This window comes from Gigantopelta aegis, chromosome 6, assembly GCF_016097555.1.
Source record: "Gigantopelta aegis isolate Gae_Host chromosome 6, Gae_host_genome, whole genome shotgun sequence".
NCBI classification, from domain to species: domain Eukaryota; kingdom Metazoa; phylum Mollusca; class Gastropoda; order Neomphalida; family Peltospiridae; genus Gigantopelta; species Gigantopelta aegis.
Genome location: NC_054704.1, coordinates 12,666,234 through 12,686,077, shown reverse-complemented (window position 1 = coordinate 12,686,077; position 19,844 = coordinate 12,666,234). Strand labels below are relative to the sequence as shown.

Genomic DNA, 19,844 nt, shown 5'->3' with positions numbered 1-19,844 from the left:
CAGGGACATGTCTCACCTCTACGTACTGTAATAGGGACATGTCTCACCTCTACGTACTGTAATAGGGACATGTCTTACCTCTACGTACTGTAACAGGGACACGTCTTACCTCTACGTACTGTAACAGGGACATATCGGTGACAGAGTCGTGCAGTAGCTTCATGGCCTGGGGGTCGCTGAACACGTGTTTGTAGTGCTGTTGGTTGTACTTTATTCGGTTCTCCTAAAATGCGAAAATTATGATGCCAAACAATGTTCAGTTTAGTTTACGGCTACATGCCACACATTATTAAATTATTTCGTCGACGTAATAATTAAAGACACTTAGTCACAGGTGGTTGGTCTAATTAATGACCCAACAAAGTATCCGAAAATATATACATTTGATTTGTACCTTAAAGGACTTTATTGAACCATCTACATAACCACCATATCCCACTTATTGATATTTTGTAAAACAAATAATTATGAATACGGTCCATAATTCAGGAAAAAATAACGGCTATTTGGAGAGCAGTGGTGTGACGTATTATTGTTTTAGTCACGTGACGGGCATCCCCTGAATAACCGCAACGTGAAAACGATTTACCAAGCTCGTTTTACGAGATTGCTTGACCGTCTTCTGCGAAGGAGAGTAAATCAAAACAAAAACAATGAAAATAAGTTATTAAAAAACTAGATTTAACTGGGGGTAAATTATAGTTAAACCAACCTTTGGACGGCAAAACATGCTACAGTACACTGGGGTTTTTTACGCTATACATTAAACCGAATGACCACGTTACACCTGCCCTCATTTGCCGTGTGTGTGTGTGTGTGTGTGTGTGTGTGTGTGTGTGTGTGTGTGTGTGTGTACGTACATACGTACATACATAATACATGTGTGTGTGTGTGTGTGTATATATATATATATATATATATATACACACACACACACACATGTATGTACGTATGTACGTATGTACATACACACACACACACACACATGTATGTATGTATGTACGTATGTACACACACACACACACACACACACACACACATATATATATATATATATATATATATATATATATATATATATATATATATATTTATTCTTCATCACGAGTCGGTTTTGTCGTACGTTTTATAATCTTTCGAAAAAAGAGTTCTAAAATAAAAAAATGAGGCGTGTCATGGAATTCCCTCGATCATGGTTCAATTAAAATGTTTTGGATGATACAATAGCGAGGTTTGGTTTTCCAAATGAATGTAATTTCCATTTATAATCCATATTTAGAGAAATAAGGCCCACTAAATCCGTGACCGAGTGCCTTTAAAATAGTTTGTCACAAAAAAAAACTCAGCAACCTACAGTTGCAATATCGGATGTCAATGTGATATACATTTGTGGTTTTATTTATTTATTTATTTAGTGACGTTGTTAACATAGGCAGCACCAGGAGTTCTAATATGAAAGGGGTTCGTTTGCATAATAAACTAGTACATTTCATAAAACAAATAAAGAACAAAAACCAGCAACACTTTAAAGGGGTTGGTCCACATTCCCAATGCCCGTCTGATGACGATGACGATTTTCAGTTAGATTAGAGTTATTTTTTAATTTTACATTTTAAATTATATGTACTTGATAATGTGTACGTGCATGTGTGCGGAGGCGTGTGTTTATGTGTGTTATAATATACAAAATAATATGTAACAAGAAATGAATTGACCACTTGTATTTAGTGTAATTTAACAGGAAAATAAACCAACTTCGAGAACGCCCAATTTGTTTTCCAGCAGCCTGAACTGTAAACTCTGAAAGCCCGACGCAGACACGAGGTAATCTCTAATTTAAAAAAATGTACAAAACAATTACAGCATTTGTCAAAGTAGCACTACCACAGTTGCAATATTCCATTTTATATTAACATACATGTATATTCAACTGTTATCCTCCAACCCCTCCTCCAACCAACTATGTACCATATCAAACGAATAATTAATTGATTTAAAACTTAGAAATTAAAAATACACACTGTATTTAATTTGGAAATAATTTAGGATAAAGATTTTTACAAAATAAGTTTATCACAACAACGTGCATTAGTGCAGTAAATTTTAAAAAAGAAATATGTCTGACAATTGTTTTATCTTTCCAGCCGAGAATAAATTAAATAATATAATATATCTCTCATAAGAGTGGGCTTGTGGGGGAGTTTTCCCGGTCGGGAATTTTGATCAGAACTGAACAGAAATGTTTGTATTCAATAATCTTAATGAAATATAGATACTTAACTGTCCTATATACGCTTATCGCAATAGCAACGCTACAAAAATCGCTTGATAATGTTTATACTGCGCAATAACTATTATATAGCCATGTAGATACTAATCACCTGAATTCTATGAAGTCCAGGGGAGTCATTGTTTCCAAAATGTGAAACTGGTCCACAAGAAGCTGAAAGTAAACATTATATTTGTTTAATTCACAACATGTCTAGTTGACCTATAACTATAAACACTATAAGTTATAGAAAAATCACTGGTAACATTAATACTAAAAAGAGAGCTCCCCTCCCCACCCCCTCCTACCACAATATATTTTCATCAATTCGTCATCATATCAAAATAAAATGTAGAAAATTGTTATTCAAGTTTATGATTTTACAATTTAGTCAAATTTAACTATATACAGATTTTAATATTTATTGCGTTGATTAAAAAATTATAGTACTTTTTTTATATAAAATTAATTTGTGGTTTATTTAAATACGTAACAATTTGACCAACTCCTTGTGTTTCTACCTGGTTTCTTTAATTGATTAGTTTACACACCTTCATGACCAACACCACTCGCTGAAGTCTGTTTAGGATTTGCAACGTCTTGCTTTCATCCAGGACCTTCAAACATACATAATGTGTTAGATTTTACAAACATATGCAATCTCAATAATAAAAAGTCAAACATATAAAATGAAAAGTACACACACACACACACACACACACACACACACACACACGCAGACGCACACACGCATACACGCATGTCTGTGTGCATGTTTGCATCGGTAGATTAGATAGATAGATAGATAGATAGATAGATAGATAGATAGATAGAGAGATAGAAAGATTGATAGTTAGATAGATATATATATAGATAGACATGCAGATAGACATAACTATTTTCAAGGTAATGGTAATAGTAATATTTGTTGTCGTTTTCTATTTAGTCTAATAGTCCTAGCGGTGAAGTCGCCCATCAGTAAAACGTAGCCTAGCTAAATCAATTTATATTTAGTAAGAATATTATAATAGGTTTATGCATATGTATAGATCTTTGCTCCAACTGAAGGTTTAAACTTCTCAAGAATATTTAAACTTCTCAAAATATAGAAGTTTAGTTTTCAAAAGTAAACGTCACAACAGATATTTAAATATCTCAATATACATTTAATATTCTTAACGAGTATTGAAAATTCTCAACATATATTTAACTTCTCAAAACAGTTAGTTTGCAACATATATTTAAACTTCTTGACATTTAAACGTCTTAACAGATATGTAAACTTTTCAAAGAATATTTAAACTCCTCAATGAATATTTAAATTTCACAAAGTATATATAAACCTCTTAATATATGTTTAAACTTCTCAAAGAATATTTAAATTTCTCAATGGACATTTAAACCCCTCAATGCATACTGTTGTCGTCGTCGTTAAAAAAAAAAATCGTATTGTAATAAAAAGTCACACCGTCTGAACCACATATAAACATTCCTGGATACTCTAATGGCCGACCGTAAATCTTTGTGATAAAAATGTATACTTGGCATTGCGTCAGCTCAAGTCATTGGGTCAACATAACGGTATTCTTCATACAACACAAACAACTATTTTCGACCATTGTTTACTTCAGTACATAGATGCTACAATGTGGACACCTGGATCATAAAATTGTTATTAAGGGAGGGGGAGGAGCGTTGTGAAAGCTATATTTGTTTCTTCCCCTTTTCAATAAACTATCAACTAAAGGACAAGTCCTGATGTCCGATTAAATAAAAACTAAACAGGAATATTTGATTAATGACACATCGACACGTTTAAACCACATACAACTACAGTAAAGTACTCTTATAACGAACTGTAAGGGACCAGGAACATCGGTTCGTTATAGCAGTAGTTCGTTGTAAACATTTACAGGAGTTAGCCGTTTTCATTCAGGAAGTTGGCCATTTTGCATTTTTCAAATTTAAACACCACAAACACAAAAATTAGTGGGGTGTTTTTTTAATATTTAATTTATTACCACCAATAGAAGCAAATATGCAAATAAATACAGCATGTTGAATCAAATGAGTGTTCAGTTAGTCACGTTTTGAAACAAAGTTGCTTATTTTTGTCTGTTTAGTGAGCGTTGGTCTCATAGTCTACAGGGCTGTAACGATGTCGACAATCGAATGAAACACAGACATAGCTACAACTGTACTTTTGAAAAACAGTGTTATCGTGTATGTATGTCGACCACATGACTATTTCATCACTTGGTCTAGCGAATGAGAGAGAAAACGAGGAATGCCACAAAGCCTACTCCTACAGAAAACCAGCAAGGGATTTGTTGTATGCATTTCCAAAAATAGACAAGACAACACATACAGTCACGGAACACTGGATGGATCGGTGGAGATCCGTGTCCATTAAGTGTGATCGATCCTTCTGCCCATCGCACCCCAGACGAGCGCTCTACCATAGAACCACATTTTGTCACCGGTGTCCACTAAGTGTGATCGATCCTTCTGCCCATCGCACCTCAGGCGAGCGCTCTACCATTGAACCGCATTTTGTCACCGGTGTCCACTAAGTGTGATCGATCCTTCTGCCCATCGCACCTCAGGCGAGCGCTCTACCATTGAACCACATTTTGTCACCGGTGTCCACATATACATACCATTTTACAAATGAATACGCAGTTGCCAAAAAATAGTTATATGCAAGTGTCAGTCGCAGATATGAACGCTTTGACAAAGTGTACAAGGTAGTGTTTGACTAATTTTCTGAAAAGCCACTAACCCACTTTTTAGGATCTACCCATAGGCCAGCAACTGCAAGTCTTGTTATATATTAGTATTATTTAACTTGTCAAATGAGCATAACTTTCAGAAATGGTTTAGTGTAGGGAGAGCAGTGCCCTTCTGTGATGGGGGTGACTAGTTGTTTCCATTTATAACGTCTTGAAGGTTCGAGTCTGTGTGACAGGGTGATTAGTTTGTTTCAATGTATAACCTCTTGAACGCTCGAGTCTGTGTGACAGGGTGACTAGTTTGTTTCAATGTATAACCTCTTGAACGTTCGAGTCTGTGTGACGGGGGTGACTAGTTTGTTTCAATGTATAACCTCTTGAACGTTCGAGTCTGTGTGACGGGGATGACTAGTTTGTTGCAATGGATAAGGTGTTTTTTTCAAATTCTTACCTTTTCACTGAATATTGATCTCACTGAATCGATTTCGTACAAAATTTGTTTGAACCATAGTTCATAGGCTGAAAAATATTTTCAAAATGCGTTTAACATATAATACTATCATGTTATTTCACATGGCGATACGATACGTCATTATATCTCATTGTTCTAAGCGTATTCGTGTGTAATACATGAACTTTGAACGATGCATCCATCCATCCATCCATCATCCCTATATATATATATATATATATATATATATATATATATATATATATATATATATATATACTGGGGAAAAAAAGAAACTTCCGATTTGTACATATAGTATTTGTTGTGTTAAAGAATTCATTGTGTAATGAAATTATATAGGTAGTATTAGCCTTGAGCTGTATTATCAGGATTCATGAATTTTATTGATTATTTTTGCACTGTTAATCGTCGACAACGTGAAATTCAGTTTGCACGTGCATGCATGGTTCGACATGTCCCGTGTAGTATTCGGTCAATTTGTTTCACTTGTCTTACTGACATTGTATCAAGTGAACGAAAACGCTTCAAAATTTAAAAAAAAATTAACGTTTTTTACATTGTAGCATTTTTAGTATGCCAAGAATACCCAATAATTTACGCGAACGGGCGATTGGCATGCTTGATGCTGGCATGTCGACAGAAGACGTTGCAAGGCATGTTGGGAGTTCTAGTCGAGAGATACGAAATCTTCGCGTAAGATTTCGAACGATAGGAAGCACCAACGACTTGCCACGTCGTGGACGTCCGCGTGTTACAAAGCGTGGTCAAGACCGCTATATCATGAACACGCATTTGCGCAATCGATTCCAAACTGCCACTGCTACTGCTGCTAACACACCTGGGCGGAAGAACGGTTTACATGCACGACGTCCTTACGTCGGATGCGTTTTAACGCGTTTTAACGCAACGTCATCGTCTAAATCGTCTTAATTGGGCACGTGTACACACTCGTTGCATACGGCGTCGCTGGAATACCGTTCTTTTTTCGGATGAATCCAGATTTTCTTTACAACGTGGTGATGGCAGGGTGCGCGTCTACTGTAGGATAAATGAACGCTATGCTGATTGTTGTGTTCTTGAACGAGATCGTTTCGGGGGTGGGGGTTGTGTCATGGTCTGGGCAGCCATTGCCCATGGTTATCGTTCACCACTAGTCGTCATTGATGGCAATTTAAATGCTCAACGTTACCGCGATGACATTCTCGCTCATCACGTCATTCCTCTGTTCCATAACAACGCCAACATCTCGATTTTTCAGCATGATAATGCCACCTCTCATACAGCTAGAGACACTGTAAATTTTCTTAGGACAAATAACATTGATTTCATTGATGACTGGCCCGCTAAAAGTCCTGATCTCAACCCCATCGAGCATGTCTGGGATAGTCTGGACAGACGATTGAGGCGTCGTCACAACCCACCCGCTAACGTCAACGAACTTCGTCAAGCGCTCATTCAGGAATGGAACAATATTCCACAGGCAGAAATCAACACTTTAGTCAATTCTATGCGCCTGCGATGCACTGCAGTGGTCAATTCAAGAGGTGGTCATACCCGTTATTAAGTGGGTGGTTTTTTTTTAACCCCTACCACATTTGGTCAAAATTTCTCCCAGTTTCTGTTAACCTATGGTCATGATTTTTGCACCAAACGATGCATCATGGAACACTCTTCAAACGCATGTATAACAATTATTCCCCCGGTTTGTTTTCATCAAGTTATGTTCAAGCAAAGTTAGCGGAAGTTTCTTTTTTTGTTCAGTATACTAGTATATATATATATATATATATATATATATATATATATATATATATATATATATATACACACACACACACACACACACACACACACACACAAATATATATATATATATATATATATATATATGTATGTATATATATAGGGATGGATGGATGGATGGATTGATGGATGCATCATTCAAAGTTCGTTTAAAGTTTATTTTGTTTAACGGCACCACTGGAGCACATTGGTTTATTAGTCATCGGCTATTGAATGTCAAACATTTGGTAATTTTGACATAGTCTTAGAGAGGAAACCCGCTACATGTTTCCATTAGTAGCAAGGGATCTTTTATATGCACAGACAGGATAACATATGACTGGAACGAGAAATAGCCCAACGGGCCTATCAAAGGGGATCGATTCCAAACCAACCGCGCATCAAACGAGCGTTTGCCACTTGGCTACGTCCCGCCCCATATTGTATCATAACGTATCGTATATAATATAATATAATATCATATAATATCGTATCATATCGTATCATATCATATATCATATCACATAGTATAATATATCATATCATATCATATCATATCATATCATATCATATCATAATATCATATCCTATATTATATCATAGCACATCAAAAGATCACATACAAGTTAACATTTTCCTCATGTTGTTCTGGAATGCATTGGCGTAACCAGGATTTAAAATTGGGGAGCCACCCACACTGTTTATGTGTCGTTTTATAGAGTGACGGGCAAATACAACAGGTTGAGAGTGGGGAAAGAGGTGTGATTGGGGGTGGGTATGACCTTCAACCCTCAAAGTGGTTCCTAGATATTTGTATTATTTAACATGTTCTAGCATTGTATTTCTAATTTAAAAAATCAAAAAAAATCATAGTCGTTAGAACATTCATTAAATATATTACCATTGTTTGTTTAGAAGCTATACACCTAGACATTAATTAAGCAGCACCTGAACTGTAATACGGCCAAAAAGGCCCCTTGGAGTAATTGTCCGTACCGACGGGCTTTGAACTATAGTCCGTCCCACAGGGAACGCCTTTTCATACTATGAAATTTACTACAATTTATTTATTTATGAGCCAATTGATTTGTCAATTGTACACACAAACCATGATGTTTTTGTTATTTCCAAAACACCTTTACATTTCTTCTTACGTCAATCCAAACTGAAATTATTTACGAAATATTTTTTTATACTATAGGCATTAAGAGTTTTTACATTCTCTGTATCTACTGGCTGTTTACTGAGTTAACATGGATATATTACTTACGAAGAACACATCAGTGTGATTCCATCAACATAGTTAATTACCATACCTTTCCAGGCATAATACGGTGTTTGTCTTTTTTCCTAGAATAAATTAAATATTGGTGTAACCACAGTGTCACTTGGTGTCAATAGTTTAACATATCTTCTGTATACACAGAATATCAATTTCAGTGTTATGTATCCACGAAATGGTCATAATTACATTCAAGTCACACGGTCAAAACTAGATGGTGCTTTATTACTTTCCAGGTGTATATTTATCATCGCCGCCGCAGTAATTTTGACTTACCCTGGTGTGTTATAATAAACAGGTGTTCGTCGTGTACTGGGTGGTTTCCCTTGATGGCACTCAGAGGTTCCTGGCAGGCCAGAAGCTGGTCCAACTACAAGACATGCCAGAGAAAATTGGAGTATATCGTAAATAATCAATGCATGTAAATGAGTTAATCTACCGCATCTAAACCAGACAAACCCATCGACTCTTAAAACTCCCCATCAACACCATACATAATCTACTTGACAAACCCGTCGACTCTTAAAACTCTTCATCCTCTTTTAAAACTCCCCATATACAACCATACCTAATCTACATGACAAACTCCTCCACTCTTATAAGTCCCCATCCTCTTTTAAAACTCGCCATTAACACCATACCTAATCTATTCGACAAATCCATCTACTTCTAAAACTCCCCATCCACACCATATCTAATCTACTCGACAAATCCATCTACTTCTAAAACTCCCCATCCACACCATACCTAATCTACTCGACAAATCCATCGACTCCTAAACTTCCCCATCAACACCATACCTAATCCATTTGACAAACCCATCTACTTCTAAGACTCCAAATCCATACCATACCTAATCTACTCGACAAATCCATCGACTTTTAAAACTCCCCATCCACACCATATCTAATCTACTCGACAAATCCATCGACTCCTAAACTTCCCCATCAACACCATACCTAATCCATTTGACAAACCCATCTACTTCTAAGACTCCAAATCCACACCATACCTAATCTACTCGACAAATCCATCGACTTTTAAAACTCCCCATCCACACCATACCTAATCTACTCGACAAATCCATCGACTCCTAAACTTCCCCATCAACACCATACCTAATCCATTTGACAAACCCATCTACTTCTAAGACTCCAAATCCACACCATACCTAATCTACTCGACAAATCCATCGACTTTTAAAACTCCCCATCCACACCATACCTAATCTACTCGACAAATCCATCGACTCCTAAACTTCCCCATCAACACCATACCTAATCCATTTGACAAACCCATCTACTTCTAAGACTCCAAATCCACACCATACCTAATCTACTCGAAAAATCCATCGACTTTTAAAACTCCCCATCCACACCATACCTAATCTACTCGACAAATCCATCGACTCCTAAACTTCCCCATCAACACCATACCTAATCCATTTGACAAACCCATCTACTTCTAAGACTCCAAATCCACACCATACCTAATCAAATCGACAAACCCATCCACTTCGAAGACTTCCCATTAACACCATATCTAATCTACTCGCTGCCACCATATCCGACCATGAAGACCCCAAGACCGGCCTCGGTGGTGCAGTGGTGGATACAGGGTACCGGCTCCAACCCTGAGCAAGTTTTTAAGAGCTCAATGGATAGGTGTAAGGCCACTACACCCTCTTCTCTCTCAATAACCACTAACCAACTAACCCACTGTCCTGGACTGACAGCCCAGATAGCTGAGGCGTGTGCCCAGGACAGCGTGCTTGAACCTTAATTGGATATAAGCACGAAAATAAGTTGAAATGAATGAATGAAAACCCCAAATTACGTCTGACTTCTGAAGAGCAAAAACTGACCTTCAGGTAAGTGGTATAATTCACCCGAGCATTCTCTTTGCGGTCAGCCATTATTAATGTTGTAGCTGTAAAAGAAACAAATAAATCAACTACAATAATAACAACAACAACAACAACAACAACAACAACAACAAACAAACAAACAAATAAATAAACTAAATGAAACAAACAAATAAATAAACTAAATGAGGTTATGTCCATGTGGGATTTTTCCAGTGGGATTATGTCCAGGTGGATGTTTTTCCAGTGGGGTTATATCCAGTTGTTGTGGGTTTTTTTAAAAGGGTTTTGTCCGAGTGAATTATTTTTTCTAGTGTTTTTTTGTCCAGGTGGGATTTTTCCAATGGAATTATATCCAAGTGGGTTTTTTTCCAGTTGGATTATGCATCTGAGTTGGTTATGTTTTCCCAGTGAGATTATGCGTCCGTTTACCTCACAGTAACCGCAAAATAAGCTCCTTTAATGGTTCCACAGTTTTAGGAAGACCGTCCAGAACATTGCGACTGAAGCTTGGTAACAAAGCAAATAAATTGAAAGATGACATTACGCAATACTTACTACAGCCTCCGGCAATGGGTTTGTAACAGTAAAATGTTATAGTTCAAACTGATGCGTTTATTTTATTGTTTAGTTTGCGTCATCTTGTCAATGGTGCACCGCCGGTTCAAGAGGGGAAATGTTATGTAAACCACGTAGCGGCGTGTCGCACGATGTCTGCCTCTAACACGGCAGGTTTATTTTATTCTGCCCTAGATTTACAGCCTCCTGCTCGAATAACTAAATATTTTTCTGGCGATATTTTCGAGAATATTCAGAATACGGGTCCGAGCAAGTTATAGAGTAAACTGATGATGTTTTATTGGTTTATAAGACCAAGAAATAAGATTTTAAATGAAAAAAGGAGTGGCTTTGCTTGTTGTTTTGTTGTTTTTGTTTATATATATATACATACATACATACATACATATATACAGAAACACATAGGCTACGTAAAGTGTATTTAATAACAGCACAGTATTCACTAAGTGTTATCAGTGAAGGCCTGGAGACATAGTGACTTAAATTAATGGTTTTCTTCTTTAGTTGCTCTGATGACAATAAGACTAAAAGAGACAAGACGAGGTTTGTACAGTATTATGGCCACTGACCCAGAAGACTTGTAATAAATCACAGAACACCATCACTACATACATTCTTGTTCTAGACAAACGATATAAAGTTACAGTTGGTTTCGTTTAACGACACCATTATAGCACATTGATTAATTAATCATCGGCTAGTGGATGTCAAACGTTTGGTAATTCTGAATCATATGGTAATAATAGTCACCAGAGGAAACGCGCTACCTTTCCATTAGTAGAGGGGTCTTTAATAAGCACTTTTCACAGACAGGAAAGTAAACACCATGGCCTTTGACCAATTGTGGGGCTCAACCAAATGAGCGAAATCCCGCCCCTAGACAAACGATAAATTACAGAGGCGGATCTAGGGGGCCAAGGGCCCGCCCCCCTAAATTTTGCGACAGTTATAATTTTACGATCCCCTCCAAACCTCCCCCAAAGTTCCATTGGCATTCCGCCTCATGGTATTGCCCCCCACTCCCCACCCCCCAAATGGATTTTTTTGATCCGCCACTGAATTAACTAGCAGTTCATTTGCAGACGACACAAGACAGTAGGTTTATTGCATTGCTGGTTTTCATATAATGTTATTTCATACGTTCATTTGTAGATTTTGATTTTGATTATTAAATATCTCCAAGCGTAGTAATTAAAAATAAAATTCTTATGTTGGATTCAATCCTTTTGAGTAGCAGCAAGACTTCTTTTATATTGCTTATCACAAAATCAAAAACTGCATACATTTTAAAGACGTCCGCTTGATGTGCGATCGCTCTGGGATCGATCCATGTCGGTGGGTACATTGGGTTATTTCTTGATCCAGCCAGTGTACCACGACTGGTATATCAAAGGCCGTAGTATGTGTTATCCTGTATATGGGATGGTGCATATACAAGACCGCTTGCTGTTAATCGAAAAAGAATAGCCCATGAAGTGGCGACTGCGGGTTTCCTCTCTCCATATATGTGTGGTCCTTAACCATATGTTCGACGCCATATAACCGTAAATAAAATGTGTTGAGTGCGTCGTTAAATAAATATTTCCGTCCTTCTGTTATTGTTATTATTGTTAAAGAATTCCAAGGAGAAACACACATCCCCCATCAAAACTCCCTTGTCAAAACCCTTCTTGTCAACCCCTATTATAACACCCATATCAATTTACATATAATATTTAATTTAAGAGTTGTTTTGACAAGTGAGTTATGATCGGGAAGGGGTTTGACAGGTTACAATTGTTAATATTTTCTGTAATGACATCTCAGATGTCAGATCGTTGTAAAGTAAAACGAAGGGTATTAGGTTTCACACATATGGGAAATACAAGACGATATAACACGGTTATCAGATGGCACTTCTACGTTGATATTTTGTTGACCCATGTTTCTAAACTGTACTCCCTTCTCAGTGTACAGTCAAACCTGAAGGACCACATCTGCTAAATAACCACGTATTTTAAAGAGACTATCCGGAGTTGGTAGCCCTTTTAGAAGGATTTCGGCAAATAAAACATTTTACCTTATTAAAATTTTAATTCAGTTATACATTTTTGCTTGGAATATGATTATCTCTATAACCAATGGACGTCCTTACCGTTTTGTAGCATCTCAATACTGTTTTTTGTTTAAATCATTTCAAACGCACGAAATTGACATTTCTTCCGACGACCAAAACAAATTTGAAATAATTCGCTCAAATGTCATTCCAAAATTATTTATCCGTACAATTATTTAAAAAATAAATAAATTTAACGTTTCAACATGGTGTTTTAAAAAGAGGAAAAATCATGATATATAAACTAGAAAGAGGACAACCCCACTACTTCAACCAAAAGCAATTGATGGCATAATTGCAACACATTAAAAAAATAGATAGACAGACAGATAGATAGATAGATAGATAGATAGATAGATAGATAGATAGATAGATAGATAGATAGATAGACAGATAGATAAATAAATAAATAAAGCCACAAAACAAGAATTATATAATATATGTATACGGTTGTTATTAAATAGCAACAAACTTACAAAATATGTGTGTGTGTGTGTGTGTGTGTGTGTGTGTGTGTGTTTGTGTGTACTTAATAACTAATAATAGTTCTTCTGTTAATAAATGTGCAAACGGCCATTATTTCAAACTAGGGTATTGCGGTAAAACTCTCACCTCGACTGGTGTTGACCCACTAGTACTCCCACAGTAAAACAGTTGTGTAATGCGTGGAGCCAGTCACTGAACGCGGGCAGACGGCGGATGAGACTGGAATGCTTGTCAATGGACCGCTCCAGGCCTGGCATTGCTTTATGCCTTTAGCCTTCCATACTACGCAGTCACGTGTCATTCTGGACAGTCTGGGCGTTTAATTGCAAAACAGTGTCGTCCATATATGAGAAGCACCAGCCTGCTGTCGAACTTTGTATAAAGGACTCCTTGTATACAACACTTTTCAGTAGATGACATCGTGTACAGCAACCACTTGGTTATATAAGTAAAATGTATAACAGTTGTCGTGCATAACAGATACCATCTGTCTATAAAGGACATTGGTTACAGCAACCACTTGTTTATATTGGCAAAATGTATTACAGCTACGTATGTATAACAAATGTTATGTATAACAACTATCTGTCAAACGGTCAGTCATGTATACCACTGGTTTATATCGGCAACAAAATATGTCTGTGTATAATAAATATCATGTATAACAACCATCTGTTAAAAATGACATCGTGTATAGCAACAACTCGTTTATATAGTCAAAATGTATGACAGCTGAATTTGTATACCAGATGCCATGTATAATAAAGGGTACTCTAGCAGTGTCCTTATGTGCACAAATGTGTGGATTTCACATCCAAAACCCACCAGACATAAAGCCCTCGTATATACATTTGGTTGACTGTATAAATATTATAGTCCACTTGTCATGAGAAGTTATTCTATTGTAAATAGTACCCGTTTTTCAAACTTCCATAGTAACAAACGTCTTAGTAATTGTTTAAATTTATTTTATTCCTTTATTTTTATTTATTTCTAAATAAGACCAAACTCTTTCTGATCCCGAGGTTGAACTGCTGGTTCTGAATCTGCCTCTGCTGCAGACGCCCCACCCCATTTTTATTGCCGCTCAGACCACCACTATAAATCCCCACCTGTAAATCCCTTCTGGCCACGCCGCCACTACACAATAGCGAGTTAAACAGTCGTAAGCAAGGTAAGATGAGTGCTGGTTAGTCTTAAAGGCTATTGTTGAGACGTGAGCAATTACAGGTTCTCATTTGGAGGTTATTGTATTCTTCTGTGTGAAGAATTTACCGGTCTCGACCCTAGGAACCAACAATAACACCTAAACTAATCTTCACTGAACAGGTTTCAACTAGCGATGACAAAGGAGCTAAAACGAAGTTTCTGAAGGAGATTTCTCACTACTAACCATTTTCTTTGTACAATCCATTATATTAATTCAAATAAATGCAATTTTAATTTTGTTATGCCAGAGACCATTGGACATCTATTTTATGATTGTTATTATGTTAAAGAATTTTGAAAAAATACTAAACACTGGATATATAACACTACAAGAGAATGTATAAATATAGACAAACATATTGCCATTTAGGGTCTGTTTAAAGCCGCACACCCTAGTTCCATCAAGCGAAAATAAATTATAATTTGGTTAATCTACAAACCTGTAACACACTTAGATCACGTTTTTATAAAATGGAGTGAAAAAGCAGGTTTTATATCGATAAATACCATGGGAATCCCCATGTCCCAATTGCTTGAAATAATTTTGAAAGTTAGTATTCTGATGTCACCGGTAGATGTCGCTCGAAGCACAACAATGCCTACGTCACGACAAATTTCACAGACTTGGGGTGCGTTCGTTTCACCTCTCCTGGACATGTTCCAACTGTTCTGTCCTGGTTGTATCCCCTCTCCAGATATCGTAAGACTTAGCAAAATTATTGGTTTTAAGGGTTTGTAACGTTTTGTATTGAGACACTTACTTGTCTGAACTTTATTGTTACTGAAAATCCCCTGCGTGTGCTGTAACCTCACCGTGGTGCAGGGGTGTAACATTCTCTTTGAGAATGGCCAATACAGCACAAAATTAAAGTTTTGAGTAAGATTCAGTATCCGTAAGATTCTGTGATATTTGTGTTTTTGCACAGTTCTTTACACTGTTTTTGTTTGTCTTGAATTTTTATATTGATGTTGATCATCACTTTATTTATTTGCATTACCATAATTTGACACCCAATAGCCGATGTATTTTTCGTGCTGGGGTGTCGTTAAACATTCATTCATTCATTCATTCATTTGTTACTGAAAATGTTCACGAACTGTGAAGAAAAATCTCACAAATGAACAACAACAAATCGGATGTTGATTTAATAAAAACATGTACTGAATGATAACAAGCTTATACATTAATTTATTTTAGTAACAGAAGCATGTTAAACGTTGACAATCTCGACTACTACAACAACAACAACAACTACTACTACAACTACAACAACAACAACAACAACAACAACAACAGCAACAGCAACAGCAACAGCTATTGCAACTGCAACTGCTACTGCTACTACTACTGCTGCTACTACTGCTGCTACTACAACTACAACAGCTGCTACTACAACTACAACAGCTGCTACTACAACTACAACAGCTGCTACTACAACTACTACAACTACTACTACTACAACAACTACAACAACAACTGCAACAGCAACAATAACAGCAACTGCAACAACTGCTACTACTACTACTACTACGGCTGCTGCTACTACTACGGCTGCTACTACCGCAACTCCTACAACTACTGCTACTACTACGGCTGCTATACGGTTGCTACTACAACTACGGCTGCTACAACTACTGCTGCAACAACTACTGCTGCTACAACTACTTCTGCTACTACTACGGCTACTACTACTACTGCTGCTACTACTACTGCTGCTACTACTACGGCTACTACAACAACTACTACTACTACTGCAACAACTACTGCTGCTACTACTACTACTATTACTATTGCTACAACAACAACAACTACTACTACTACTACTACAACTACTACTACAACAACAACTGCTGCTACTACTACGACTACAACAACAACAACAACTACTACTACAACAACAACTACTACTACTACTACTGCAACAACTACTGCAACAACTACTGCTACTACTACGGCTGCTACAACTACTGCTGCTACTACTACTACGGCTACTACAACAACAACTACTACTACTGCAACAACTACTACTACTACTGCAACAATAACTACTACAACAACAACAACTACTACTACAACAACAACTACTACTACTACTACTACAACAGCTGCTGCTGCTGCTACTACTACTACTACTACAACAACAACTACTACTACTACTACTACTACAACAACAACTACTACTACTACTACTACAACAACTACTACTACTACTACTACTGCAACAACTACTGCTACTACTACAACAACAACTACTACTGCAACAACTACTGCTGCTACTACTACGGCTACTACTACAACAACAACTACTACTACTACAACTACTACTGCAACAACTACTGCAACAACTACTGCTACTACTACGGCTACTACAACTACTGCTGCTACTACTACGGCTACTACAACAACTACTACTACTGCAACAACTACTGCTGCTACTACTACTGCTACTACTACTACTACTACAGCAACAACTACTACTACTACTACTACTACAACAACTACTACTGCTACTGCTACTACTACTGTTGCTGCTGCTACTACTACTACTACAAGTACTACTGCACCAACTACTGCTACTACTACAACAGCTACTACTACTACTACTGGAACAACTACTGCAACAACTACTGCTGCTACTACTACTACTACTACTACTGCTACAACAACAACAACAACTACTACTACTACTATAGCTACTACTACTACTACAACAACAACTACTGCTGCTACTACTATGACTACAACAACAATAACTACTACTACAACAACTACTACTACTACTACAACTACTACTGCAACAACTACTGCTACTACTACGGCTGCTACAACTACTGCTGCTACTACTACTACGGCTACTACAACAACTACTACTACTACTACTGCAACAACTACTACTACTACTGCAACAACAACAACTACTACTACAACAACAACTACTACTACTACTACAACAACAACTACTACTACTACTACAACGGCTGCTGCTGCTGCTACTACTACTACTACTACAACAACAACTACTACTACTACAACTACTACTACTACTACTACTACTACTACTCCAACTACTACTACAGCAACTACTACTGCAACAACTACTGCTACTACTACAACAACAACAACTACTATTGCAACAACTACTGCTGCTACTACTACGGCTACTACTACAACATCTACTACTACAACTACTACTACTACTACGGCTACTACAACTACTGCTGCTACTACTACGGCTACTACAACAACTACTACTACTGCAACAATTACTGCTGCTACTACTACTGCTACTACTACTACAACAACAACTACTGCTACTACTACTACTACTACAACAACTACTACTGCTACTACTGCTGCTGCTGCTGCTGCTGCTGCTGCTGCTACTACTACTACAAGTACTACTGCACCAACTACTGCTACTCTACAACAGCTACTACTACTACTACTACTACTGGAACAACTAATGCTGCTACTACTACGGCTACTACAACAACAACAACTACTACTACTACAACTAGTACTGCAACAACTACTGCTGCTACTACTACGGCTACTACAACAACTACTGCTGCTACTACTACGGCTACTACAACAATTACTACTACAGCAACATCTACTGCTACTACTACAACAACAACAACAACAACTACTACTACTACTACAACAACAACAACAACTACTACTACTACTACTACTACTACTACTACTGCACCAACTACTGCTACTACTACAACAGCTACTACTACTACTACTGCTACTACTACTACTACTATAACAGCTACTACTACTACTGCTGCTGCTGCTACTACTACTGTTACTACTGCTGCTGCTGCTACTGTTACTACTTCTACTAGTACTACTACTTCTACTGCTGCTGCTGCTGCTACTACTACTGTTACTGCTGCTACTATTGCAACAGCTACTACTACTGCTGCTGCTACTACTACTACTACTACTACTGTTACTGCTGCTACTATTGCAACAGCTACTACTACTGCTGCTGCTGCTACTACTACTACTGCTGCTGCTACTACTACTGCTACTACTACTACTACTACTGCTGCTGCTACTACTACTGCTACTACTACTACTACTACTGCTGCTACTAGGTGGAAAATGAAGGTGTTTGTGATCCAGATGTTTATAAAAAAATAAAAAGATTCTTATTGTATAATAAGATGTGTTTATACACATACACCAGGTTACCATTTACTACCCCAAGTACAAATTACAAACAGTACTTAGAACGGCTGTGTCTACAGCATCTAACAGGCTATTAATAGCACATGTTTACGCCTACAGTATCCAAGGTTCCCACGAAGTGAGCATGTCATGTCATGTCATAGGGTTTTACGTGCACATTCAGAGCAAGCTGTTGTAGCGCACGCCTGTCGTGGGCGCAAGAGCCGGCCTTGGCCGGCTCTTCCGTCCATGACAGGAAAGTGTGGGGGGGGGAGGGGAAGGAGGGACCGCCTGCACTGGCAGGTGCAAGGGAGCACCAGCAGCCCGATTGAATCGGTAGCAGGCGGGTGGGGGTGGGGGTGGTGCTATGGAATTTGAATGGAGCCGTTAATGCCAAAGAGAAAGTGGTGCGCAATTTTATTGAGGAAATTTTGGCGCAATTTTGAACGGTCGGTCGAAAGGTAAATGGCTGAGCTAATATAGGTTTTAATATTAGTGAATCTAGAGTAGCTCGTTAATTTTAGACCTTTACGATGCTGTGGTGTCTCCCTAGGTTGCCCATCGGGCCCTTATAAAGTGTCTGATCGCTTCTGGTCGAGGCATCACCAAGTACCAAGTTATTACCAGCAGCAAGTATTGGGGGTTTGGGTGGGGGAGGCCGATATTCTTTTGTTCAGCTTCCCCCGGGTGCATTGCAATTGTGTACTCGGAACGGTATTCTTTTGTCTGGTTCCTTATTAGAGCACGTGCTGGGCCATTAAATGGGGGGGGGGGGGGCGGATGCATTGTTATCATTAGTCAATGCATCCTGTGTACTGTTGCAGTGAGCGTGTAGTCTGTATGTAAATCCTAGTTTGGTGTTAAGTTTGTACTTACTGTCTTACGTCCCTA

At 37.7% G+C, this 19,844-nt stretch overlaps 1 protein-coding gene across 2 annotated transcripts in view; it reads right to left on the bottom strand.

The window, feature by feature from the left end:
* Nucleotides 1-13,875, bottom strand: part of LOC121376161 (tryptophan 2,3-dioxygenase-like) — a 23,544-nt gene extending 9,669 nt beyond the window's left edge. Inside the window, exons 1-8 of one of the 2 annotated variants that reach the window (XM_041503969.1) lie at nt 13,688-13,875; nt 10,402-10,466; nt 8,814-8,907; nt 5,453-5,520; nt 2,821-2,886; nt 2,382-2,443; nt 1,756-1,831; nt 110-223 (exon numbers count right to left, since the gene is read on the bottom strand). In XM_041503969.1, coding sequence (XP_041359903.1) covers nt 110-223; nt 1,756-1,831; nt 2,382-2,443; nt 2,821-2,886; nt 5,453-5,520; nt 8,814-8,907; nt 10,402-10,452 — 531 coding nt within the window. In that variant the 5' untranslated portion in view covers nt 10,453-10,466; nt 13,688-13,875. Of the gene's footprint in view, nt 1-109; nt 224-1,755; nt 1,832-2,381; nt 2,444-2,820; nt 2,887-5,452; nt 5,521-8,813; nt 8,908-10,401; nt 10,467-10,833; nt 10,867-13,687 lie in introns of those variants that run through there. The other variant, XM_041503970.1, reaches the window with a different exon arrangement.
* Between the last annotated feature and the right edge of the window lie 5,969 nt (nt 13,876-19,844).